At 49.0% G+C, this 27,699-nt stretch overlaps 1 protein-coding gene across 3 annotated transcripts in view; it reads left to right on the top strand.

Moving 5' to 3' along the window:
• Positions 1-27,266, top strand: part of IKZF4 (IKAROS family zinc finger 4) — a 30,087-nt gene extending 2,821 nt beyond the window's left edge. For 2 of the 3 annotated variants that reach the window (XM_030967083.1, XM_030967081.1), the window contains exons 2-9: positions 5,711-5,764; positions 10,065-10,190; positions 13,517-13,615; positions 16,214-16,453; positions 18,330-18,497; positions 19,665-19,796; positions 22,354-22,479; positions 25,165-27,266. In XM_030967083.1, the coding sequence (XP_030822943.1) occupies positions 5,725-5,764; positions 10,065-10,190; positions 13,517-13,615; positions 16,214-16,453; positions 18,330-18,497; positions 19,665-19,796; positions 22,354-22,479; positions 25,165-25,862 (1,629 nt within the window). In that variant the 5' untranslated portion in view covers positions 5,711-5,724 and the 3' untranslated portion in view covers positions 25,863-27,266. Of the gene's footprint in view, positions 1-5,710; positions 5,765-10,064; positions 10,191-10,427; positions 10,494-13,516; positions 13,616-16,213; positions 16,454-18,329; positions 18,498-19,664; positions 19,797-22,353; positions 22,480-25,164 lie in introns of those variants that run through there. The other variant, XM_030967084.1, reaches the window with a different exon arrangement.
• Positions 27,267-27,699: the final 433 nt, after the last annotated feature.

Genomic DNA, 27,699 nt, shown 5'->3' on the forward strand with positions numbered 1-27,699 from the left:
GGAGGGGTCGTGTCCCCCTAGCGCTGTCAGTGCTGTGATTTTTTGGGGGGGGATCCGTGTCCCCTCAGGGCTTTTGGCGGGTCTGATTTTTGGGGGGGGGTCGTGTCCCCTCATGAGGGGCGGTTCTGAGGGGGGGGCTCGTAATTTTGGAGGGGGGATCTCTGAGGGTCTCAGGGCTGCATTTGAGGGGGGGTCTCCTCTATTTGAGGGGGGTCGTGTCCCCCTGGGGGTGTCAGCGCTGTTTTTAGCGGAGGGGGTCCGTGTCCCCTCAGAGTTTTTGGCGGGCTCTGATTTTAGGGTCGTGCATCCCCTCATGTTCTGAGGGGGGGGCGCCCCCCTGACACCCTCAGGGGGTTTTGGCGGGCTCGGGATTTTGGGGAGGGGTCTCTGAGGGTCTCCGGGCCGGATTTGAGGGGGGTCTCCTCTATTTGAGGGGGGGTCGTGTCCGGCCCGCTGTGTTTTTTTGGGAGGGCTGTGCTGAGGGGGCCTTTGTGCCCTCAGGGTCTCAAGGCTGGATTTTGGGAGGGGGGTCTCTATTTGAGGGGGGGTCGTGTCCCCCCAGCACTGTCAGGGCTGTATTTGGGGGGGGTCCGTTTCCCTTTCAGGGGGACTCTGATTTTTTTGGGGGGGTCCTTGTGCCTTTTAGGGGTCTCTGATTTTTGGGCTGTAACTGGGGGGGGGTCTCGGCTGTATTTGGGGGGTTCCCTATTCCTTCTAGGGGATCTCTGATTTTTTTGGAGGGCGATCTCTGATTTTTGGGGGGGGGTCCTTGTGCCTTTTAGGGGGGTGTCTAATTTTTGGGGGGCTTTGATTTGATTTTTGGGGGGGGGGTCTCTGATTTTGGGGTCTCTAATTTTTGCAAGGGGTCCCCTTTAGGGAGGGGTCCCTGATTTTTGGGGGGGGTCCCTTTAGGAAGATCCATGATTTTTGGGGAGGGGGGATCCCTGATTTTTGGGATCTCTGATTTTTTTGGGGGGGGGTCCCTGATTTTTGGGCTCCCCCCTCCCTCATTCCTGGGGCTTTTTTTGGGGATCATGGAATTTTTGGGAGAATTTGGGGGGATTTTCCAGCTGGAATTTCCTCCCATTCCCTGGATTTTTGGGGGAATTTCCCCCCAAAATTCCCAAAATTTCCTGCTCGGGGGGAAAAAATTGGGATTTTCCCCTTGGGATTTCTGTGGGATCTGAGGGAATTTTTGGGATTTTTCCACCTCTTGATCCCGAGGGAATTTCGGGGTTATCCAAGGGCACAGCAGGGAGGAGTTTTTGGGATCTCTTCCCGAGGGAGCTGCTCCAGTTTGGAATTGAAATTAAAAATTCAAAAAAAAAAAAAAACTGGAGAAAGCAGCTGGAGCCTCATCCCAGAATGTCCTGGAATTGTTTTTCCTAGGATTTATCCCCAAACAATTAAAATAAAACCTGGAAAATGCAGCTGGAGCCTCATCCCAGAATGTCCTGGAGTTGTTTTTCCAGTTTTTCCTGGAATTTATCCCAAAAATAAATAAAATAAAATGAGGATAAAACCCCAGGAGCCTCATCCCAGGATATCCTGGAGTTGTTTTTCCTGGGATTTATCCCCCAAAAAATTAAAATAAAATGAGGATAAAACCCAAGGAGCCTCATCCCAGAATGTCCTGGAATTGTTTTTCCAGCTTTTTTCAGGATTTATCCCAAAAAAAAAAAAAACCCTGGAGCCTCATCCCAGAATATCCTGGAATTGTTTTTCCAGTTTTTTCTTTATCCTGAGGACAAAAGAAAAGGGAAAAAAAAAAACCCCAAAACTTTCCAAAGGGTTGGGTTGGAATTTGAGGTTGGAATTTGAGGCGGATCCCAGCCAGGAATTCTCGTGCTTTTCCAAGGATTTATTTTTTTTTAAAATTTATTTTTATTTGGATTTTTTTTGGGGGTGGATTTTCCTGGCAGGGAAGGGAGGGGAGGGAGGAGCTGCTCCCAGCAGGAATTTTTTTGGGAATAAAAGAAGATTTTTGCTGATTTTTGTGGGCCCCTGGGGCAGGGTTGAACTGGGATTTTACTGGGATTTAAATGGGATTTTGACTGGGAATTCACTGGGGTTGAACAGGGATTTTACTGGGATCTAACTGGGATTTGACTGGGGTTTAATTGGGATTTTTGGGATTTTACTGGGATTTAATCAGGGTTTAATTGGGATTTTTCTGGGGTTGAACTGGGAATTCATTGGGATTTTACTGGGAATTCATTGGGTTGAACTGGGGTTGAACTGGGATTTTACTGGGTTTTTACTGGGATTTATTTGGGATTTTACTGGGTTGAATTGGGGTTGAACTGGGATTTTATTGGTATTTTAATGGGATTTTACTGGGGTTGAACTGGGATTTATTTGGGATTTATTTGGGATTTTACTGGGAATTTACTGGGGTTGAACTGGGATTTTACTGGGATTTTACGGGGGTCTAACTGGGATTTCACTGGGATTTAATTGGGATTTAATTGGGATTTTGCTGGGGTTGAACTGAGATTTATCCAGGATTTTTCTGAGATTTCATTCCCTGGTTTTCCCAGTTATTTAAAGGGTGGAAATGTGGATTTTTCTGAGATTCCATTCCCAGTTTTTCCAGTTGTTCCAAGGCTGGGAATGGGGATTTATCCAGGATTTATCCAGGATTTATGTGGGATTTATCCAGGATTTATCCAGCCTTGCATTCCCTGGTTTTGAGTCATGAAAAGGCTGGAAATTGGAATTTCTCTGGGATTTTATTCTGGTTTTTTTTTCCATTTATTTAAAGGGTGGGAATGGGGATTTTTCTGGGATTTCTCCAGGATTTCCTTCCCTGCTTTTTTGAGTTATGCAAAGGGTGAGAATTGGGATTTCTCCAGGGATTTTTCTGGGATTTCTCCAGGATTCCATTCCCTGGTTTTTGAGCCTTGCAAAGTCTGGAAATTGGAATTTTTCTGGGGTTTTATTCTGATTTTTTCCAGTTATTTAAAGGGTGGAAATGTGGATTTTTCTGAGATTCCATTCCCAGTTTTTCCAGTTGTTCCAAGGCTGGGAATGGGAATTTATCCAGGATTTATCTGAGATTTATCCAGGATTAATTCAGGATTTATCCAGCCTTGCATTCCCTGGTTTTGAGTCATGAAAAGGCTGGAAATTGGAATTTTTCTGGGATTTTATTCTGGTTTTTTCCATTTATTTAAAGGGTGGGAATGGGGATTTATTTGGGATTTCTCCAGGATTCCATTCCCAATTTTTCCAATTATTTAAAAAGTGGGAATGGGGATTTTTAAAAAATTTTTCTGGGATTTCTCCAGGGATTTTTCTGGGATTCCATTCCCAGGTTTTCCAGGCACCCAAAGAGTGGGAATTGGGATTTTTCTGGGATTTATTTGGGGATTTTTCTGAGATTTTTCCAGGATTCCATTCCCCAATTTTTCCAGTTATTTAAAAAATGGAAATGAGAATTTATTTGGGATTTTTCTGGGATTCAATTCCCAGTTTTTCCAGTTGTTCCAAGGTTGGGAATTGGAGTTTTTCTGAGATTTTCCTGACATTTTCCTGTTTTTTTTCCTGGGATTTTCCTGGCATTTTCCTGTTTTTTTTTTTTTTTTCTGGTATTTTTCTGGCATTTTCCTGGTTTTTTTTCCTGGGATTTCTCCCAGATTCCATTCCCGATTTTCCCTGCCCAAGCCGGGAACCTCCCCCTCTCTCAATTCCTGGAAAAACGCCCTGGGAATGTGGGGAAATCTGGGATCGCCTCCAGGCAGGGCCGGGCAGGGAAAGGAAAGAGAAAAAATATCCCCAAAATTCCAAAATTCCACAGGGGCCCAGCTGGAATTCCACCCCCAAGTGAGAGCAGAGCTCCAAAAATTCTTATTTATCCCAAAAATACCCCCAAATTTTAAATATTTTTCCCTTTTTTATTATTTCAATTTTTTTTTTGTTATTCCTAAAACAAAACCCCAAATCCAGGAATTTTTTTGATATTTTCCCCCTTTTTTTTTTTCTTTTTTTTTTTTTTTCCCAAGGAATTTTTTTTTATCATTCCCCAAAAAATTAAAATAAAAATCCAAACCCAGGAGGGGAAAAGTCCTGAATTGTGTGCAGGGAGGGAGGAGAGCTCTGCCCTAATTCCAGAATTCCCAAAGGATCCCTGCCCTGCTTATCCCGGGATTTATCCAGGGAATTTCTGCTTTTTTTGGAGTTTTCCCCTCAAATAAAAAACCCAGGAATGGGCTCAGGTGCTGCTGCAGGAATTTAGGGAATTTCAGGAGTTTTTATTCCACTGGAATTTTCATTCTTGGTTGTCCAGGATTTAAAAAATAAATCTGACAATGAGGAATTCCAATTTTTCCTGTCCAGGGATTGAAAATTCCCAATTTTCCCTGATTTTTATCCCACTGGGATTGAGAAATTCCCATTTTTCCCTGGTTTTATCCCACTGGAACTGAAAATTCCCAATTTTTCCTGCCCAGGGATTGAAGATTTCCCATTTTTTCCTGGTTTTTATCCCTCTGGAACTGAAAATTCCCAATTTTTCCTTGCCTAGGGACTGAGGAATTCCAGAGCCCAGGGAAAATTCCTGATTTTTTTTTTTGTTTGTTTTTGGATGGATTTTTCCAGCCACAATTCCCAAAATTCCAAATGGCAGGGAATGGATGGATGGGGAGGGGTTGGGAATTTTGGGGTTGAGAATTTTGGGGTTGGGAATTTGGGGTTGAGAATTTTGGGTTGGGAATTTTGGGGTTGGGAATTTTGGGTTGGGAATTTTGGGGTTGGGAATTTTGGGGTTGAGAATTTTGGGGTTGGGAATTTTGGGGTTGGAAATTTGGGGTTGGGAATTTTGGGGTTGAGAATTTTGGGTTGAGAATTTTGGGTTGGGAATTTTCTGTGCCAGGTGAGAATGTCCCGAATCCTGGGATTGTCCCCAAATCCTGGGAATGTTCCTGAATTCTGGAATTGTCATTAATTCTGCTACCTCATTAATACCTACTTAATACACCGTTAATATATAATTGATAGATAGCAGTAAGTGTTTTGTTAATTACTAATTAATATCTAATTATCAGCCAATATCCAATTAATAGCTCATTAACAACAGTTAATAGCTCATTACCATCCAATTAATAACTAAATCGTAACTAATAATACCCAATTAATAAACCATTAATAGCTAATGGATATCCAATCAATAACCAATTAATGTCCCGTGAATAAACTAATAATTAACAATCGGTATCCAATTAATATCCAATTAGCAACAAATTAATAACTAATCAATAGAAATACAAATTAAGAACTAATTGCTATCCAATTAATTTATTAGTAATAGCTCATTAATAATTAGCAGCCAATTAATGTCTATTTAATAGCCAATTAATAACTATTTAATATCCATTTACAAACTAATTAAGATGAAATTATAATAAATTCACACAAATTATTAGCTCATTAATAACTAATGCCTAATTAGAGCCTCCCACCAGCCGCTCCCCTTTCCCTGCAGATCCCAAAATTCCCCTGGAATTGGATCCATAAAATCCCCAAATTTCCCTACAAAAATCCCAAAAATCCCCAAAAATTCCCCCAAAAATTCCCAAAAAATCCCCCAAATCCTCGGGAATTTCCCAGGACTCCCCTCGGATTTGGGCTTTCCCACACTTTCTGTCCCCCAAATCCCAATTTTTCCCTGGAAAAAGCCCCAAATCCTCAGGGAATTCTGCTCCTTTTCCAGGGAATTCCGCAGCCATGGACATCGAGGACTGCAACGCCCGATCCTACATCACCGGTGAGGCTCACACTTCTCCCATTTCCCCACATTTTCTGGAATTTTCTCCCATTTTTCCTGGGTTTTCTGGGATTTACCCATTTTCCTTGTTTTCTCCCCAGTTTTTCCGGGATTTTCTTGGATTTTTCCCAAATTTTCCCCCATTTTTTCCGTTTTATTTTTTTTTTCATTTTTCTTGGATTTTCTGGGATTTTCCTCCAATTTCCCTGGATTTTCCTGGACTTTGCCTGGATTTTTCCATTTTTCTTGGATTTTCCCCCATTTATCCCAGATTGTCACCCATTTCCCCTGGATTTCTTGGGATTTTTCCTGGATTTCCTGGGATTTTCCCTGGATTTCCCCCCATTTTTCTTTGATTTTCTAGGATTTTTCCTGAATTTTCCCCCATTTTTCCAGCATTTTCTGGGGGCTTTCCCAATTTTCCTGGCTTTTCCCCATTTTTCCTGGGTTTCCCCCCATTTTCCAGGATCTTTTTGGGTTTTTCCTCATTTTTCTGGATTTTCTAGGATTCCCCCCTTTTTCCCCAGATTTTCCCCATTTTTCCTGGATTTTCTCAATTTTCCTAGTTTTTCTTTGATTTTCCCTCATTTTCCCTGCATTTTCCCCATTTTTCCTGGGTTTCCCCCCATTTTCCCTGGATTTTTCTGGGTTTTTCCTCATTTTTCCTGGGTTTTCCCTGGATTTTCTGGGATTTCCCCCCATTTTCTTGGATTTTCCCCCATTTTTTTAGGATTTTCTGTGATTCCCCCCATTTTTCTTGGATTTCCCCCCATTTTTTCTGGATTTTTGGGATCACAGCCCCTTCCTGCCCCCTCTCAGATTTCCCCCCATTTTTCCTGGGTTTTCCCCCATTTTTCCTGTATTTTTCCCATTTTTCCTGGATTTTCTGGGATTTTCCCCCAATTTTTGGGATTGCAGCCCCTTCCCAGATTTTTCCAGGATTTTTTCCCTGGATTTTCCCCAGATTTTCCCTGGATTTTTCACAGTTTTTTCCCCCAGATTATCACAGATTTCCCCCCAGATTTTCCCAAATTTTTTTCCCCAGATTTTCCCATTTTTCCCGGATTTTGGGCTCCCACACAATCCCGAGGGAATTTCCCTGTTCCATCCCCAAAAAAAAACCCAGGACAGCTCCGACTTCTGTGGGATTTATCCCCCAAAATTTCCCCGCAGCTGCAGAGCAGAAATTCCTGAATTTTCACAGCTTTTTCCTGCAACTTCCAGCGATTCAGGGCTGGAAAAAACCCCCAGGGGGAATTTTCCCGTGAAAATGGGAATTTGGGGGAAAAACCAGAAATTTGGGGGGGAAAAACAATCCCGGGAACTGGAGGGGAAAAACAGAAATTGGAGGGGAGAAACTGAGAATTTGGGGCTAAAAATGGGAATTTGAGGGGAAAAAAGAGGAATTTTGCCGGGGAAAAAATTGGCATTTGGAGGGGAAAAACAGGAATTGGGGGCCGAGGGTGGGAAATTCCCCACTTGGATCGGGGCTGGAATTTCCAGGAGGGGCGGGAATGGTTCAAATTCCAGCCTGGCAGGAGGGGAGGGAGGGAGGGAATGAGATCCAGGAAAATTCCATGAGGGAGAAGCTTGGAATGTTCCCAGGGAAGTTTGGAATGTTCCCAGGGCCGGGCTGGAATTGCCCCGCAGGGATTGGGGGAGGAGGAGGAGGAGGAGGAGGAGGGGAATTTTCTGCCTTTGGGATCATCCCGGGGCTGCTCATCCCGAAAAAATGGGGTGGGAAAAATGGGGATGGAGCTGGGTCCTAAAGGGGGGGAGCTCCTGGGTCCATCCCAAATCCTGGATTCATCCTAAATCCTGAATCCATCCCAAATTCTGAATCCATCCCAAATTCTGAATTCATCCCAAATCCCTGATCCATCCCAAATCCTGGGTCCATCCCAAATCCTCCTGATTCCCTGGATCCTTCCTGAGCCTCTGGGTCCATCCCAAATCCCTGATCCATCCCAAATCCTGTCCATTGCAAATCCTGGGTCCATCCCAAATCCTCCTGATTCCCTGGATCCATCCCTGCTGTCCGTTCCCACATTCTCACATTCCCACCCCTCTCCCTCCTCCTCCTCCTCCTCCTCCCCTCTCCCATCCCCAGTTCCTGACTTTTGGGAATGCTCCATTTCTCCCTGAAAAATCTGGGATCCCACTAAGATCCCACTAAAATCTGGGGTCCCTCCAAACCCTGAGCTCCCTCCCTCATTTCCTCCCCACATTCCCACATTCCCACATTCCAATCCCTCTCCCTCCTCCCCCCTCCCATTCCCAGCCCCATTCCCACTCCCTGCTTTTTGGGAATGCTCCATTTTCCGTCCCCATCCCACTGAAATCCGGGATCTCAATGAAATCTGGGATCTCTCCAAACCCCGAGCTCCCGCTCTCATTCCCTCTTTCCCTCCCACATTCCCTGTGGAATTCCCAGTTCCTGCTTCTGGCCAGGACCAATCCCACTGAAATCTGGGATCCTGCTCTGGCTCCCTCCTCCCTTCCCACATTCCCATTCCCAGCCCCATTCCCAGTTCCTGTTTTTTGGGAATGCCCCATTTCCCATTTCCCATCCCCATGCTGCTGAAATCCTGGGATCCCACTAAAATCTGGGATCCCACGCCTGCCCTGAGCCATTCCCACGTTCCCACATTCCAATCCCTCTCCCTCCTCCTCCTCCCCTGCCTCATTCCCGATGGAATTCCCACTCCCTGCATGTTGGGAATGCCCCATTTCCCATTTCCCATCCCACTGAAATCTGGGATCCTGCCCTGGCTCCCTCCTCCCTTCCCACATTCCCACATTCCCACATTCCCACATTCCCACATTCCCACATTCCAGTCCCTCTCCCTCCTCCTCCTCCCGTGCCCCATTCCCGGAGCAATTCCCAGCCCCATTCCCACTCCCTGCCTTTCAGGAATGCCTCATTTCCCATCCCGACCCCACTGAAACCTGGGACCCCACAGCAATCTGCTCTCCCTCCCTCTGTCCCTCCTCCCTCCCCACATTCCCACTCCTCCTCCTCCTCCTCCCTCCCTCTCCCATTCCCAGCCCCATTCCCGGTTCCATTCCCAGTTCCCGGCTTTTGGGAATGCCCCATTTCCCATTTCCCTTCCCCACCCCGCTAAAACTCTGGGATCTCACTGAAATCTGGGATCCCACGCTTGCCCTGAGCCATTCCCACATTCCAAACCCTCTTCCTCTTCCTCCTCCTCCTCCTTTCCTCTCCATTCCCGGTTCCATTCCCACTCCCTGCCTTTCAGGAATGCCTCATTTCCCATTCCAATCCCACTAAAATCTGGGATCCCACAGAAATCTGGGCTCCCTCCCTTGTTCCCTCCCCACATTCCCATTCCCACATTCCAATCCCTTCCCTCCCTCTCCCATTCCCAGCCCCATTCCCGGCTCCATTCCCAGTTCCTGACTTTTGGGAATGCCCCATTTCCCATTTCCCTTCCCCACCCCGCTAAAACTCTGGGATCTCACAGAAATCTGGGATCCCACAGAAATCTGGGCTCCCTCCCTCCTCCCTTCCCACATTCCCACATTCCAATTCCTCTCCCTCCTCCTCCCCTGCCCCATTCCCGGAGCAATTCCCGGCTCCGTTCCCAGTTCCTGCCTTTCGGGAATGCCTCATTTCCCATCCCGATCCCACTAAAATCTGGGATCCCACAGAAATCTGGGCTCCCTCCCTTGTTGCCTCCTCCCTCCCCACATTCCCATTCCCACATTCCAATCCCTTCCCTCCTCCTCCTCCTCCCTCCCTCTCCCATTCCCAGCCCCATTCCCGGTTCCATTCCCAGTTCCCGGCTTTCGGGAATGCCTCATTTCCCATTCCAATCCCTCTAAAACTCTGGGATCCCACTGGAATCTGGGATCCCACGCCTGCCCTGAGCCATTCCCACATTCCAGTCCCTCCTCCTTCCCTTCCTCTCCCATTCCCGGAGCAATTCCCGGCTCCGTTCCTGGTTCCATTCCCACTCCCTGCCTTTGGGGAATGCCTCATTCCCCATCCCAATCCCACTGAAACCTGGGATCCCACAGCAATCTGCTCTCCCTCCCCACATTCCCATTCCCACATTCCCTTCCCTCCTCCTCCTCCCTCCCTCTCCCATTCCCGGAGCAATTCCCGGCTCCGTTCCCAGTTCCTGCCTTTCGGGAATGCCACTAAAATCCCACTAAAACCTGGGATCCCACAGCAATCTGCTCTCCCTCCCTCCGTCCCTCCTCCCTCCCCACATTCCCACTCCTCCTCCTCCTCCTCCCCGTGCCATTCCTGAGCTGGATTTTCCCTGGATTCCAGGAATCTGCTCTTCCTGGAAGGTGAGCGGCTGCGTGCGCCCGGCCAGCGCCGCCCTGCGCCCCGCGGGGATCCCGCGCTGCTTCCCGGGAATCCCGATCCAGGGATCCACGGGATTCCTCCCGCAAGGTACGGCCCTAAAAACCTCCCCCCCCCAAAAAAATCCCCCAAAAATCCCCCCCAAAACCAACTCAGAGAAAAAAAAAAAAAGATTTCAGGAATTCCCGTCTGGAATGAGGGAGGAGGAGGGAAAAGCGGGAGAGGTTTTTGGCCACTCCTCCGCCGGGGTGGGATTTAGGGATTTAGGGATTTGGGAGGAGCCGGAGATTCCCGAAGCGCCTCCGGGATTTGGGGATTTGGGGCTGCTGGAATTGTCGGGCTCGGGAGTGGAGCGGGCTGAGAGCGGGATGAGGCTGCAGGAGATTCCTAAAGGTTGGTGCCAGGGAGTTTTTTGGGGATTTTTTGGGATTTTTTGGGATTTGGGATTTGCCTCTGGATAAGCAGAGATAGAATTTTGGAATTCCCCTTTTCCATGGGAAAAAGCCCTTGGGGTCAGATAAGATCTGGGTGGGATCGGGATGAGGATCCGGGAGATTCTCAAGGGTTGGTTCCTGGGATTTTTGGGATTTGCCTCTGGATAGGCAGAGTTGGAATTTAGTGATCCTGGAATTCCCTTTTTTTATGGGAAAAAGCCTTTGGGGTCAGATCTGATTCAGGTGGGGTTGGGATGAGGCTGCAGGAGATTCCTAAAGATTGGTGCCAGGGATTTTTTGGGATTTTTGGGATTCGGGGTTTGCCCCGGGATAACCAGAGATGGGATTTAGTGATCCTGGAATTCCCCTTTTCCATGGGAAAAAACCTTTGGGGTCAGATAAGATCTGGGTGGGATCAGGACGAGGCTGCAGGAGATTCCTAAAAATTGGTGCCAGGGAGTTCTTGGGATTTTGGGGATTTTTGGGATTTGGGATTTGCCCCTGGATAACCAGAGATAGAATTTTGGAATTCTCTTTATTTATGGGAAAAAGCCCTTGGGATTGGGTCAGAGCTTTGTGGGGTCAGGATGGGGCTCCAGGAGATTCCCAAGGGTCGGTCCCAGGCATTTTTGGGATTTTTGGGATTTGCCCCTGAATCACCTCCAGAGGGGAAATTTGGGAATTTTGGGATTCTGGAATTCCCTGTCCAGGGATAGAGGAGTCAGATCCGGCTCCAGGAGGAAATTTGGGAATTTTGGAGGGGGATTTGGGAATCCCAAAGGGGAATTTAGGGATCCTAGAGAGGAGAAATTTGGGAATTCTGGAGGGGGATTTGGGGATATTTAGGGATAATTCTGGAGGGGGATTTGGGGATCCTGGGAAGGAGAAATTTGGGAATTCTGGAGGGGAATTTGGGGATATTTAGGATAATTCTGGAGGGGGATTTGGGGATCCTGGGAAGGAGAAATTTGGGGATTCTGGAGAGGGATTTAGGGATATTTAGGGATAATTTTGGAGGGGAATTTAGGGATAATTCTGAAGGGGGATTCGGGGATATTTAGGGATAATTCTGGAGAGAGATTTAGGAATCATTCTGAAGGGGAAATTTGGGATATTTAGGATAATTCTGGAAGGGAACATGGGGATCCTGGAGGGGGAATTTGGGGATCCTACAGAGGGAATTTGGCAATTCTGGAATTCCCAAGCTGGGAAAAACCCTTTTAAAAAAATCCCAATTTTTCCCCGGGATTCTCCCCTGGAATATCCGGAATTTCCAGGCCTGGCCCCCCCGGCTCCCCCGGGCTCAACATTCCCAACATTCCCCAGGAGTGGGAACGGCTCCTCCCGACCTTTCCCAGGCTTTTCCCGGGAATTTGGGAATTTTCCAAACCCTCTCCTCCCCCCCCCTCAGGAGAGTTTGGGAATGTTTGGGAAACTCCCAGGGAGATTTTCCCGGAGCCAAAAATTCCAGCTGGGCCGGAAAAGTTTGGAAATCTCATTCCCAGCTGCTCCAGGGGGAATTTTCCATCCCAAAATTCCGACTGTTCCCACGGCAGGAGGGGGGAGGGGGAGGGGAGGAGGGGATTTGGGATTGGGGGGGGGTTGGGATCAGAATTTGGGATGAGGGAAATTTGGGATGGGGAGGAAATTTGGGATTTGGGGGGAGTGTCAGAATTTGGGATTGGGGGTAGGAAATTTGGGGGGAGGAAATTTGGGATCAGAATTTGGGACGGGGAATTTGGGATTGGGGAGAGAGGAAATTTGAGATTTGGGGGGAGGAAATTTGGGATCAGAATTTGGGATTGGGGAGGGGATTTGGGATGGGGGGATTTGGGATGAGGGAATTTAGGATTGGGGAGGGGATTTGGGGAGAGTGTCAGAATTTGGGATTGGGGGGAGGAAATTTGGGGGGAGGAAATTTGGGATCAGAATTTGGGATTGGGGAGGGAGAAAATTTGGGGTGGAGATTTGAGATTTGGGATGGAGGAAATTTGGGATCAGAATTTGGGATGGGGGGGAATTTGGGATGTGGAAATTTTGCATGGGGGGAGAAAATTTGGGATTGGGGAGGGAAATTTGGGATCAGAATTTGGGATGGGGGAGAGAAATTTGGGATCAGAATTTGGGATGGGGGAGAGAAATTTAGGATTGGGGAGGGGATTTGGGATCAGAATTTGGGATGGAGGAAATTTGGGATTGGGGAAATGAAACTTGGGATCAGAATTTGGGATGGGGGGAGGAAATTTGGGATCAGAATTTGGGATGGGGGGAATTTGGGATGTGGAAATTTTGCATGGGGGGAGAAAATTTGGGATGGAGCAGGAGGAAATTTGGGATTGGGGAGGGGAATTTGGGATTGGGGAGGGGAATTTGGGATGAGGGGATTTGGGATTGGGGAAGGCATTTGGGGTCAGAATTTGGGATTGGGGAGGGAAATTTGGGATCAGAATTTGGGATTGGGGGATTTGGGATTGAGGGGGTGGGGGAGGAAATTTGGGATGGGGAGAATTTGGGAATTTGGGATCAGGGGGAAATTTGGGATCAGAATTTTGGATGGGGGAGAAAATTTGGGATGGAGGGGGAGGAAATTTTGGATGGGGAAATTTGGGATCAGAATTTGGAATCAGAGTTTGGGATGGGGGAGGGAATTTGGGACTGGGGAATTTGGGATGGGGGAAATTTGGGATGGGGAGGGAATTTGGGATCAGAATTTGGGATTGGGGAGGGGATTTGAGATGGGGAATTTGGGATGGGGGAATTTGGGATTGGGGAGGGAAATTGCGATGGGATTGGAGGAAATTTGGGATCAGGGATGGAGGGGGAGGACATCTGGGATGGGGGAATTTGGGATTGGGAATGGGGGGAGGAGTTCCCAAATCCAGGGGGGGATTTTGGGATCAGGAACAGGGGGGATCGTGGCCCCAGCAGGGCTCAGGGTGGGAGTTCCCGGCTCCATCCCGGATTTTTCCCGTTTTTCCCAAGGCCGTGGGGATTCGCCCCTGGAGCAGGAATTCCACTCGGCCGTGGGGGGAGGGGCAGCACGGAGCCCCCCCAGCCCCCGCTCGTCCCCACGCTCGCCTGGTGAGTGCCCCAGAATCCCCAAAATGGCCCCAAAACATCCCCCAAATGTTCCCAAAATATCTCCAGAATATCCAAAGATATTCCCAAAATATCCCTGAAAATATTCCCCAAATATCCCCAGAATATTACAAAGATATTCCCAAATATATTCCCAGAATATGCCAAAATATTCCCAGATATTCCCAGGTCCCCAAAATATTCAATTTCCCAAAGTCCCAAATTTCCCAAAATTTAATTCCCCCAAAATTTCTAGATCCCCAAATTTCACATTTCCCAATTCCCAGTTACAAAGATATTCCCAAAATATCCCTGAAAATATTCCCCAAATATCCCCAGAATATTACAAAGATATTCCCAAATATATTCCCAGAATATGCCAAAATATTCCCAGAATATTCCCAGAAGATCCCCAAAATATTCCGAAAATATTCCCAAAAGATCCCCAAAATATTCCCAAAATATTCACAGAATATTCCAAAGTCATCCCCAAAATATTCCTAGAATATCCCCAAAATATTCACAAAATGTTCCCAAAATATCCCCAGAATATTACAAAGATATTCCCAAAATATTCCTAAATATCCCCTAAATATTTCCAGACTATTACAATGATATTCCCAAATATATTCCCAGAATTCCTAGAATATTCCAAAGATATTCCCAAAATATTCCTAGAATATCCCCCAAATATTTGCAAAATGTTCCCAAGATATCCCCAGAATATTCCCAAAATATCCCCATGATATCCACAAAATATCCCCCAAATATTCCCAGAATTCCCAGAATATTCCCAAAATATTCTCAGGATTCCACCCCCCCAGCTCATCCCTGCTCTCTCCCAGTGAATATTCCCAAAACTCCCCAAATATTCCTGGAATATCCCAAAATTCCCCCCTCATCTCCGTGCTCCCCTGGTGAGAATTCCCAAAATATTCCCAAAATATTCCCAGAATTCCCAGGCAGGAATTGCAGCTCCCTCTCCCAAGGGAAAAGAGGAAAGGAGAAATGTGGGATTGGGATGGGATCAGTCCCAAAATCCAGGATTGGGATCAGTCCCAAACTCCAGGATTTCAATCCCAAATTCTGGGATTGGGATGGGATCAATCCCAAAATCCAGGATTGGGATGGGATCAATCCTAAATTCTGGGATTTCAATCCCCAATTCTGGATTTCAGTCCCAAACTGGGATTGGGATGGGATCAATCCCAAACTCTGGGATTTCAGGAGCAGAAACCCCTGGAATTCATTGGGAATTCGCTCCCATCCCTCATTTTTCCTGGAAAACCCCCGGAATCTCTGGAATCTCCACATCCCAAAGGGTGAGAGGCCCTGAGGGAATCCTCTGGAATGTGGAAAACTCTTGGAATTCCCCCCAATCCTTCCTTTTTTAAATCTCCTTTTTTTGTGTCCTGGAAAACCCCTGGGAGCTCTGGAACTTCCACATTCCAAAGGGTGACCCCTCTGGAATGTGGGAATTCTTTGGGAATTCTTTGGGAATTCTCTCCCACCCCTTTTTATTTCCCTTTTTCTTCTGTCCTGGAGGAGCTCTGGAATCTCAGCATTCCAGAGGGAGCCGCTGGAATGTGGGACAATCCCTCTGGAATGTGACCCCTCCCGAATTCCCTGGAATTCCCACATTCCCCAGGGGGGCAGAAACAAGGGGAGAGAGGGGGAAAAAAATTCCCAAAAAAATGTGGGAATGGTGCCAGGAGGGGCAGGATCCTGAACAGAATTCCAGGGAAAAGCTGCGGAGGAGGAATCGAGGCCCTGGTTCCCAAATCCCTTCCCTGGTTCCCTTTCCCCGTCCCACTTTTCCCCCCTCCCCTGGATTTTTTTCCCCTCTCCTCATCCCTGAAATTTCCCCTCTCATCCCATTTTTCCCTGTCTCCGTCACATTTTTCCTTTTTTCCCCTCTCTCCCCATCCCAGAATTTTCCCCTCTCCGCATCCCATTTTTCCTCTCATTCCGTTTGCCCCTCTCCTCATCCCTGGGATTTTCCTTCTTATCCCATTTTTCCCATTCCCCCTCTCCTGACCCCATTTCTCTGGGAATTCCACCCCATTTCCCCCTTCCCCGACCCCGTTTTTTTCCGGGAATTCCATCCCATTTTCCCTCTCCCTATCCCATTTTTCCCCATTTTCCCTCTCCCCACCCCATTTCCCCATTCCCCTCTCCTGACCCCGTTTTTTCTGGGAATTCCATCCCTTTTTCCCCTTTCCCCACCCCATTCCCCTCTCCCCCACCCCATTTCCCCATTCCCCCTCTCCTGACCCCATTTCTCCAGGAATCCCACCCCATTTCCCTCTCCTGAGCCCGTTTCTCCAGGAATTCCACCCCATTTCCCCATTTCCCCCTCTCCCCCACCCCATTTCCCCATTCCCCCTCTCCTGACCCCATTTCTCCAGGAATCCCACCCCATTTCCCTCTCCTGAGCCCGTTTCTCCAGGAATTCCACCCCATTCCCCTCTCCCCCACCGCATTTCCCCATTTCCCCTCTCTCCCCTCCCCATTTCCCCATTCCCCTCTCCCCACCCCGTTTCTCCAGGAATCCCACCCCATTTTCCCCTCTCCTGAGCCCGTTTCTTGGGGCAATTGCAGCCAACTCCATCAAGGTGGAGATGTCGTCGGACGAGGAGTCGCAGGGCCGGCCGCTGTCGCAGGAGGGCCGGGAGGGGCTCCCCGAGGGCTCCCCCCTGCCCGAGCCCTTCCCGGAGCCCTTCCCGGAGCCGCACTCGCCCGGCGGCATCCGCCTGCCCAACGGCAAGCTCAAGTGCGACGTGTGCGGCATGGTGTGCATCGGGCCCAACGTGCTCATGGTGCACAAGCGCAGCCACACCGGTGAGGGAACGGGCCGGAAACGGGGAAAAAATGGGAATTCTGGGGAAAAAATGGGAAAAAACGGGGAAAAAATGGGAATTTTGGGTGTTCTAGGAGGTGGGAATGAGTGAGGGTTTGGGCTGCATCGGGCCCAGCGTGCTCATGGTGCACAAGCGCAGCCACACCGGTGAGGGAACGGGCCGAAAACGGCGAAAAAAATGGGAATTCTGGGGAAAAAATGGGAAAAAACGGGGAAAAAATGGGGAAAAAAATGGAATTATGGGAGCTGGGAATGGGGATTTGGGCTGCATCGGGCCCAACGTGCTCATGGTGCACAAGCGCAGCCACACCCGTGAGGGAACGGGCTGAAAATGGGAGAAAATGGGGAAAAAAAGGGAATTCTGGGGAAAAAATGGGAAAAAATGGGGAAAAAATGGGAATTTTGGGTGTTCTAGGAGGTGGGAATGAGTGAGGGTTTGGGCTGCATCGGGCCCAGCGTGCTCATGGTGCACAAGCGCAGCCACACCGGTGAGGGAACGGGCCGGAAATGGGCGAAAACGGGAAAAAACGGGGAAAAAATGGGAAAAAAAATGGAATTATGGGAGCTGGGAATGGGGATTTGGGCTGCATCGGGCCCAACATGCTCATGGTGCACAAGCGCAGCCACACCGGTGAGGGAACGGGCCGGAAACGGGGAAAAAATGGGAATTCTGGGGAAAAAATGGGAAAAAACGGGGAAAAAATGGGGAAAAAATGGGAATTTTGGGTGTTCTAGGAGGTGGGAATGAGTGAGGGTTTGGGCTGCATCGGGCCCAGCGTGCTCATGGTGCACAAGCGCGCCGACGAAGCCACACCGGTGAGGGAACGGGCCGAAAACGGCGAAAAAAATGGGAATTCTGGGGAAAAAATGGGAAAAAACGGGGAAAAAATGGGGAAAAAAATGGAATTATGGGAGCTGGGAATGGGGATTTGGGCTGCATCGGGCCCAACATGCTCATGGTGCACAAGCGCAGCCACTCCGGTGAGGGAACGGGCCGGAAATGGGAGAAAATGGGGAAAAAAAGGGAATTCTGGGGAAAAAACGGGGAAAAAATGGGGAAAAAATGGGAATTTTGGGTGTTCTAGGAGGTGGGAATGAGTGAGGGTTTGGGCTGCATCGGGCCCAGCGTGCTCATGGTGCACAAGCGCAGCCACACCGGTGAGGGAACGGGCTGAAAATGGGCGAAAACGGGGAAAAAATGGGAAAAAACGGGGGAAAAAAGTGATTTTTGGGGAAAAAACAGGAGTTCTGGGGTCTGGGAATGGGATTTGGGCTGCATCGGGCCCAGTGTGCTCATGGTGCACAAGCGCAGCCACACTGGTGAGGGAACAGGGGAAAAAGGGAAAAAATGGGGGGGAAATGGGCAAAAAATGGGAATTTGGGGGAAAAAACGGGCAAAAAATGGGAATTTTGGGGAAAAAACCAGCAAAAAATGGGAATTTTCGGGAAAAAATGGGAATTTTGGGATTTTCCAGGAGAACGACCCTTCCAGTGCCAGCAGTGCGGGTTTGGGGTTAAATTTGTGCGGTTTTTTTGGGGTTTTTTTAGGAGAACAACCCTTCTAGTGCCATCTGTGTGGATTTGGGGTTAAATTTGGGGTTTTTATTTTGGGGTTTTCCAGGAGAACGACCCTTCCAGTGCCATCTGTGTGGATTTGGGGTTAAATTTGGGATTTTTATTTGGGATTTTTTAGAACGACCCTTCCAGTGCCAGCAGTGCGGGGTTGGGATCAGAGTTAGGATAATTTGAGATCTGTTCCCATTGGGAATTTTGGGGTTTTCCAGGAGAACAACCCTTCCAGTGCCATCTGTGTGGATTTGGGGTTAAATTTGGGGTTTTTATTTTGGGGTTTTCCAGGAGAACGACCCTTCCAGTGCCAGCAGTGCGGCGCCTCCTTCACGCAGAAGGGGAACCTGCTGCGCCACATCAAGCTGCACTCGGGGGAGAAACCCTTCAAGTGCCCCTTCTGCTCCTACGCCTGCCGGCGCCGCGACGCCCTCAGCGGGCACCTGCGCACCCATTCCGGTGGGAACGGGGTGGGAATGGCGGGGATGGGGTTGGGATGGTGGGGATGAGGTTGGGAATGGTGGGAATGGGGTTGGGATGGTGGGGATGAGGTTGGGAATGGCGGGGATGGGGTTGGGATGGTGGGGATGAGGTTGGGAATGGCGGGGATGGGGTTGGGATGGTGGGGATGGGGTTGGGATGGTGGGGATGGGGTTGGGGATGTTGGGGATGGGGTTGGGATGGTGGGGATGGGGTTGGGGATGTTGGGAATGGGGTTGGGAATTTTGGGAATTGGGTGGGATGGGGTGGGAATGGTGGGAATGGGGTTGGGATGGTGGGGATGGGGTTGGGGATGTTGGGAACAGGGTTGGGAATGTTGGGGATGAGGTTGGGAATGGGGTTGGGAATGTTGGGGATGCGGTTGGGAATGGGGTTGGGAATGTTGGGGATGAGGTTGGGAATGGCAGGAATGGGGTTGGGATGGTGGGAACAGGGTTGGGAATTTTGGGGATGGGGTTGGGAATTTTGGGAATTGGGTGGGATGGTGGAAATGGGGTTGGGAATGTTGGGGATGAGGTTGGGAATGTTGGGAATGGGGTTGGGAATGTTGGGGATGAGGTTGGGAATGTTGGGAATGGGGTTGGGATGGTGGGAATGGGGTTGGGAATGTTGGGAGTGGGGGATAATGGTCAGGGTTGGGGTGGGAAGGGGTCCCAGTGCTGGTTCAGGGTGTTTGTTGGGGTTTACAGGGGAATTTTTGGGTTTTTCAAAGGGTGGAGAGCAGTGGGAAATGGGAGGGGAAATCCTAAAGAAACGCAGTTCTCCATATCCCGAATCCTGATATCCAAATCCCACATCCCAAATTCTCATTCCCTGTCCTTTCCCCATTCCCACTGTCGTCCCCAACCGTGGGCAAACCCTGCAAGTGCAGCTCTTAGCAGGAGACATCCCATATCCAATATCCCATATCCCAAACCCCACATTCTGATTTCCAAATCCCAAATGACATCCCAAATTCCAAATCCCACATCCCAAATTCTCATCCCACGTCCTGTTATTCCCAGTCTCGTCCCCGACCACGGGCAAACCCTACAAGTGCAGCTTGTACCAGGAGATCCTGGGTCCCAGACCCCACATTCTGATTTCCAAATCCCAAATCCTGATCCCATGTCCTGCTCTTCCCAGTTTCCTCCCCCACGGTGGGCAAACCCTACAAGTGCAGCTCGTGTGGCCGCAGCTACAAACAGCAGAGCAGCCTGGAGGAGCACAGGGAGCGCTGCCACGGCTTCCTGCAGAGGGAGAGCCCCGCGCAGACAGGTGGGTCTGGGAGAACCCCACAAAAACCCTACAAAAATCCTGGAAAACTCCTGGGAAAATCCTGGAAAAATCCTGGAAGAATCCTGGGAAAATCCCAGGAAAATTCTGGGAAGATCCCGCAGAAATACTAAGAAAATACCGAGAAATCCCAGAAAAATCCCGGAGAAATCCCTGGAAAAATCCCAGGAAAATCCCACAAAAATCCCGGATCCTGAACCCCCAGGGGATAGAAATGGGGTATTGGGATCCCAAATCCGTGGATAAAGGGAGTGCTGCCACAGCTTCCTGCAGAGAGAGAGCCCTGCACAGACAGGTGGGTCTGGGAAAACCCCACAAAAATCCCACCAAAATCCTGGGAAAGTCCTGGGAAAATCCTGGAGAAATCTCAGAGAAATCCCAAGAAAATCCCACGGAAATCCCACAAAAATCCCAGGGAAAAATCCCAGAAAAATCCCAGAGAAATCATGGAAAAATCCAAGGAAAATCGCACAAAAATCCCGGATCCCAAATCTCTGGGGACAGGGAATGGGGTGGGAATGGGGAATGAGATCCCAAATCCGTGGATAAAGGGAGCGCTGCCACGGCTTCCTGCAGAGGGAGAGCCCTGCGCAGACAGGTGGGTCTGGGAAAACCCCACAAAAATCCCACCAAAATCCTGGAAACGTCCAGGAGAATCCCGGGAAAATCACGGAGAAATAATGGAAAAATCGCGGGGAAAAAAATTCCCAGAAAAATACTGGAGAAATCACGGGAAAATCCTGGGAAAATCCCGAAGAAATCCCGGGAAAATCCTGGATCCTGAATCCCCAGGGACAGGAAATGGGGTGGGAATGGGGCATTGGGATCCCCAAATCCACGGATAAAGGAAGCCTCCAATGGAAAACCCCGCACAGACAGGTGGGTCTGGAAATCCTGGAAAAATCATGGAAAAATCCCGGGGAAATCTTGGGAAAACCCTCAGGGAAATGAACAAAACATCCTGAAGAAATCCTGGGAAAATCCCGGGAAAATCCTGAAGAAATGCTGGGAAAATCCCAAATCCATGGAAAAGGGTTGGGACTGAGGGATTGTGATCCCAAATCTCTGGAAAAAGGGTTGGGAATGTGATCCAAAATCCACGCAAAATGTGTGGGAATGTGATCCAAATCCATGGAAATGTGATCCCAAATCCACGGAAAAGGGGTTGGGAATGAGAGGATTATGATCCTAAATCCACGGAAAAGGGGATGAAGTGTTGGGAATGTGCTCCCGAATCCATGGAAATGTTTGGGAAGTGTTGGGATCGTGCTCCCAGTGCCGTGAGTCCGCGCCCCCACAGCAGATCCCAAATCCCTGACCCCAAACCCCCATTCCCAGAACTTCCCGGAGCCTTTTCCAGCCTCAGGAGCTGCAGGGAGATGGAATTTTCCTGGGAAAAAAGCCAAAATTGGCACATTCCCAGGCCCCTGAAACCACCAGGATATTTAGGATCAGGGCCCATTTCAGAGCAGGATTTTTGGGAATATCTGAAATTGGGGTTCCCAGGATCAGGGGCCATTCCTGATTGGGATTTTTGGGAACATTCCTCATTGGGATTCCCAGGATATGGGGCAATTTCAGAGCAGGATTTTTGGCAATATTCCCCACTGGGATTCTGAGCATCAGGGCCCATTTCAGAGTGGGATTTTTTGGGAACACTCCCAGGATCTGGGCCCATTTCAGAGCAGGATTTTTGGGAATGTTCCAAATTGGGATTCCCAGGATCAGGGGCCATTCCTGATTGGGATTTTTAGGATCAGGGACCATTCCTGACCGGCATCCCCTGGTCCAAGGGCCGTCCCAGACACGGATTTTTAGGATCAGGGACCATTTCAGAGCAGGATTTTTTAGGATCAGGATCCATTCCCGACCAGGATTTTTAGAATCGGGGACATTCCAGACCAGGATTTTTAGGAACAGGGGACATTCCCGATTGGAATCCCCGGTCCAGGGGCCATTCCAGACCGGGATTTTTAGGATCAGGGATTATTCCAGAGCAAGATTTTTAGGATCAGGGGCCTTTCCCAACCGGGATTTTTAGGATCAGGGACCATTCCAGACCAGGATTTTTAGGATCAGGCTCCATTCTCGATTGGAATCCCCGGCCCAGGGGCCATTTCAGAGCAGGATTTCCGGCATCACTGACCATCCCCAACCGGAATCCCCCGGCTCGGGGGCCATTGCCAACCCGGGTTTTTACGCTCAGGGCCCGTTCCTCAGCAGGATTTTTAATCTCAGTGCGCATCCCCGTCCCGAATCCCCCAGCTCAGGCCCCATCCCCAGCCGCTTTCCCCCGGGGCCATGGCGGGGCCGGCGGAACAATCGCAGGCCTGAAGCCGCCTCCTCTCCCCCCCTCACCGCGGCAGGAGCGGGCCCCGCTGGAAGCAGGAGGGATCCGGGAGCCGCGGGGACACGCACGGGGTAAGCTCGGGCTCCGGCAGCCGCTCCCAGGGGCCCTCCCAGCCCGCAGCTCCCGCCCCGCTCATCCCGGCATTTTTTTTAATTTTTTTTTTTCCCCCCTTTGTTTGCGTTCTTGCAGGAGAGGAAATCCGGGAGCTGGACATGGTGCCCGAGGCGTTGCTGCACCCTGAGCGCCCCACCTTTATCGAGCGGTTGGCAGGGAGCTTCACCAAGAGGAAACGATCCACGCCGCAGAAATTTGTGGGTAAGGGAAGGATGGAAATGATGGGAAAATGGAAAAATTCCCTCGGCGGGAAGTGAGGGGCGGCCTCAGGGATGGCTGGGTGTGGGGGGGGAGCGGCGCGGGAAGGGGAATTCCCACAAAAAAGCCTCAGAATGGGTCTCAGATTAAGAAAAAAAAAAACCGGCTCAAATTGAAAGATAAATTCAAATTAAAAGAAAAGCATCTCTTAAAACAAAAATCCCCTCACGTTTAAAAAACCCTTACATTAAAAAATTTCAGCAAATTAACAACAACAACAAAAAAATCCTTAAAACAACAAAAACCCAGAGGAAACGCTCCAAGCCGCAGAAATCTGTGGGTAAGGAAAGGATGGAAATGATGGAAAAGACGGAAAAATTCCCTCGGCGGGAAGTGAGGGGCGGCCTCAGGGATGGCCGGGTGTGAGGGGGGAACGGCGCGGGAAGGTGAATCCCCACACAAAGGCCTCAAATTAACAAAAAAGCGGCTCAGATTGAAAAATATAAATTCAAAATAAAAGAAAAGCAACTAATTTTAAAAAGAAAAAAAATTTTAAAAAAATTTCCTCACACACACACAAAAAAAAAAAAAAAAAAAAAGAAAAGAAAAAACCAACCAACCAAACCCATTAAATGAAAAAACCCTTCGCAAATTAAGTAAAAAATCCTCATAATCAAAACCTGAGGGGAAATGCTCCAAGCTCCAGAAATTCTTGTGTGAGGAAAAGCTGGAAAAATTCCCCCGGCGGGAAGTGAGGGGCGGCCTCAGGGATGGCCGGGTGTGAGGGGGGGAACGGCGCGGGAAGGGGAATCCCCACAAAAAAGCTTCAAATTAAGAAAAAAACGGCTCAAATTGAAAAATACAAATTCAAATTAAAGGAAAAGCAAGTAATTTTTTTTAAAAAAACATTAATTTAAAAAAAATTCCCCTCACACTTAAAAAATCCCTTAAATTAAAAAATACCAGCAAATTAGCAAAAAAATCCTTAAATCAACAAAAACGCAGAGGAAATGCTCCAAGCCACAGAAATTTGTGGGTAAGGAAAAGATGGAAATGATGGAAAAATGGAAAAATTCCCTCGGCAGGAAGTGAGGGGCGGCCTCAGGGATGGCCGGGTGTGAGGGGGGAGCGGAATCCCCGCACAAAGACCTCAAAATGGGTCTCAAGTTAACAAAGAAAGGGTCAAATTGAAAGATAAATTCAAATTAAAAGAAGAACATCTCTTGAAAAAAAAACAAAAAAAATTAATTTAAAAATTTTCCCCTCACATTTCAAAAAACCCCTTAAATCCCCCACAAAGGCCTCAAATTAACAAAAAACCTGCTCAAATTGAAAAATATAAATTCAAATTAAAAGAAAAGCAATTCGTTTTTTTAAAAAAGCTTTAATTAAAGAAATTTTCCCTCACACTTTTAAAAAAAACCTTAAATGAAAAAATACATACAAATTAATGAAAAACCCCTCAAATTAACAATAAAAAGGCTCAAATGGGAAAATGTAAATTCAAATCAAAAGAAAAGCAACTCATTTTTAGAAAAAAAAGTTTTAGTTAAAGAAAGTTTCCCTCACACTGAAGAAAACCCCTTTAAATTAGAAAATACCAGCAAATTAATCAAAAAACCCCCTCAAATTAACAAAAAACCCAGAGGAAATGCTCCAAGCCTCAGAAATTTGGGGGTAAAGTTGGAAAAATTCCCCCATGGGAGATGTGGGGCAGGAAAGGGAACCCCTACAAAGGCCTCAAAATGGGCCTCAAATTAACAAAAAAAGCTCCTCAAATTAATAAATAACTGGTTCAGATAAACAAAAAATTCCTCAAATTAACAAAAACCCCCTCAAATTAAAGAATTCTGCCTTCAAATTAAAAAAAACAACCCTTAATTTAAACAAAAACCCCTCAAATGAAAAATACTTCTCAAATTAAAAACTTCTGTCCTCAAATTACCAAAAAAGCCTGTCAAATTAACAAAACCTCATGAAATTCAAAATTTCTCCCCTCAAAATGGAAATTAACCCCTTAAATTAAAAGAACCCACTCAAATTAACAAAACACACTCAAATTAAAAATCACATATTTGGGTGTCCTCATTCCACCCCAACCCCTCTCTGACTTTGGGGTGCCCTGAGGGTGTCCCCAACCCCTCTTGGTGATTTTGGGGTTTCCCCATCCCACCTTAATCCCCCTCTCTGATTTTAGGGTGCTCTGAGGGTGTCCCCAAGCCCTGTCAGTGATTTTAGGGTGCTCTGAGGGTGCCCTCATCCCACTCCAAACCCCTGTCAGTGATTTTGGGGTGTCCCCATCCCACCCCAGTCCCTCTCTCAGTGATTTTGGGGCACCCTCATCTCACCCCATGCCCCTCCGTCTGATTTTGGAGTGTCCTGAGGGTGTCCCCAACTCCTCTGATTTTGGGGTGTCCCCTCTCCCTCTCTCCAATTTTTGGGTGTCCCCAACCCCTCTCTCTGACTTTGGGGCGCCCTGAGTGTGTCCCCAACCCCTCTTGGTGACTTTGGGGTGTCGCTATCCCACCCCACTCCTTCTCTCTGATTTCAGGGTGTCCCCGACCCCTCTCTGTTATTTCGAGGTGCTCCCTCTCCCTCTCTCTGACTTTAGGGTGTCCCTGTTCCACCCCAGCCCCTCTCTCTGATTTCGGGGTGTCTCTGATCCGGGGTCCCCCCTCTCCCTCTCAGGTGAGAAGCAGATGCGCTTCGCCCTCTCGGAGCTGCCCTTCGATGTCAGCCCCGGCTTCGACAAGGACGTGGAGGTGGTTCCGTCCCGCGGGCACGCCCTGGAGCCGCCCTACGCCGGGCCCCTGTCCCTGCTGGGCGCCGGGGACCCTCTGCGCCCGCTCCGCTTGGCCACCAACTGCATCACCGAGGTCACGCCGGTCATCAGCTCCGTGTACACCCAGATCCAGGCGCTGCCCGCCCGCCTCGAGCTGCCGCGGGGCCGCGACTCCTCCGAGGACGGCGCCGAGGGCATCCCGGTGATTTTCCGCAGCCGCGCCAGCGCCGGTGATACCGGGGGATCTCCGTCCAACGGCTGCCAGGACTCCACGGACACCGAGAGCATCCAGGAGGAGCGGGCGGGCGGCGGCAGCAGCCGCCACAGCCCCGCCTACGCCAAGGAGGAGCCCAAGGAGGAGCCGGACGGAGCGGCGCGCTGCTTCCCTAAGGAATCCCTGAGGGTGCTCAACGAGGAGGGCGAGCAGCTGCGGGCGTTCTGCTGCGAGCACTGCCGCGTGCTCTTCCTGGACCACGTCATGTTCACCATCCACATGGGCTGCCACGGCTTCAGGGACCCTTTCGAGTGCAACATCTGCGGCTACCGCAGCCAGGACCGCTACGAGTTCTCCTCGCACATCGTGCGTGGCGAGCACAAGATATGAGGTGGGAAAAACGCCCCGTTTCCTGCCTCAAATTTCCTGATTTTACCCCCATTTCACCCCGATTTTCCCCTCCGACATTGTGCTCGGGATACACAAAATGTGAGGTGGGAAAATCCTCCGATTTCCTGATTTCACCCCGATTTTCCCCTCTGAAAACGCAAAATGTGAGGTGGGAAAACCCCCCCTCCTTCCTGCCTCCAGTTCTCTGATTTTCCCCTCCTAAATTGTGCTCGGGAAACGCAAAATGTGAGATGGGAAAAATCTCCCCCCTTCCTGCCTCCAGTTCCCCCATTTCACCCTGATTTCACCCTGATTTTCCCTTCCTAAGTCGTGCTCGGGAAACACAAAATGTGAGGTGGGAAAATCCCCCCCTTCCTGCCTCCAATTTCCTGATTTCATCCCAATTTTCCCTTCCTAAATCATGCTCAGCAAACGCAAAATGTGAGGTGGAAAAGCTCCCCCCTCCTGCCTCCAATTTCCTGATTTTATCCCAATTTTCCCCTCCTACATCATGCGTGGTGAGCACAAGATACGAGATGGAACAACTCCCTCTTCCTTCCTCCACTTTCCTGATTTCATCCCAATTTTCCCTTCCTAAATCGTGCTCAGCAAACACAAAATGTGAGGTGGGAAAAACTCCCCCTCCTGCCTCCAGTTTCCTGATTTCACCCCAGTTTTCCCCTCCCAAACACAAAATGTGAGCTTAGAAAACTCCCTCACCTCAAATTCCCCTTTTTCCCTGATTTTTTCCTCCCATTTCCCTTCCAGTTTCCCCTTCTATATTGTGCACACCGAGCACAAAATGTGAGGTTGGAAAAAAAATCTCCCCCACCTCAAATTCCCATTTTTTCCCCCAATTTTCCCTTCCCATTTCCCCATCAACATCGTGGGCAAAATGTGAGGTTGGAAAAAAAATCTCCCCTGCCTCAAATTCCCATTTTCCCCCCAATTTTCCCCTTTTTTCCCCTCCCACATCGTGCACCACGAGCACAAAATGTGAGGTTGGAAAAATCCCCCCCACACCTCAAATTCCCCTTTTTTCTCCCAATTTTCCCCCTCCCATCCTTAGGGCATGGAACTGTTGGGTTGTGTTGGTTTTAATTTTTTTTTTCTTTTATACTCCTTTGCACTGACTTTGGCTATAAAAAAAACCAGAAAACCAAAACAAAAAAGTATTTAAAAACAAGAACAACAAAAAATCCCCAAAAAACAGAAACCCACCCCAAAAACCCGACTGGCCCCGCCCAGGGGGAGCCCTTAATCCTCCTTTTTATAAACGAACTTATTTAAATATTGAATAGGAAAGGACTTTTTTTGTGCTTTTTTTCCCCTCTTCCTCGTTATTTATTAAGCTTTTGAGTTGCTCTTTTGATAATTCTTGGGGTTTTTCACCCAAAAAAAAAAGACAAAAAAAGGTCTCACTTGAATTTTGGAGACTGTTCCCCCCCTTTCCCTGCTCCCGCCGGCTCCCGGCACTGCCCGGCCCCGTTCCCGGGCTAAAGGAACCTCAAAATTCGGTGCTAAACCCCCCCCCGGGACCCCCCAAAACCCAGCCTGACCCCCCCAGCCCGGGGGGGGCTGCCCCGTCCCCAGCTTTAACCGGGGAACCCCGGAATGGGACGTGGGCACCCCCCAAATCCTCCCCAGAATTCTCCCCCAAATCCCCCCGGAGCCTTTCCCAGAGCCCCCCCAGTCCAAACCCCCCCCCCAAATCCTTCCCCAAATCCCCCCTGGAGCCCCCCCCGGTCCTGACCCCACTGGGGGACCCCTAAAATGAAGGATGAGGGTCCTGGGCACAGCCAGGGTGGGACCCCCTGATTTTGGATCCCCCAAAAAA

This window comes from Camarhynchus parvulus, chromosome 29, assembly GCF_901933205.1.
Source record: "Camarhynchus parvulus chromosome 29, STF_HiC, whole genome shotgun sequence".
NCBI lineage: Eukaryota > Metazoa > Chordata > Aves > Passeriformes > Thraupidae > Camarhynchus > Camarhynchus parvulus.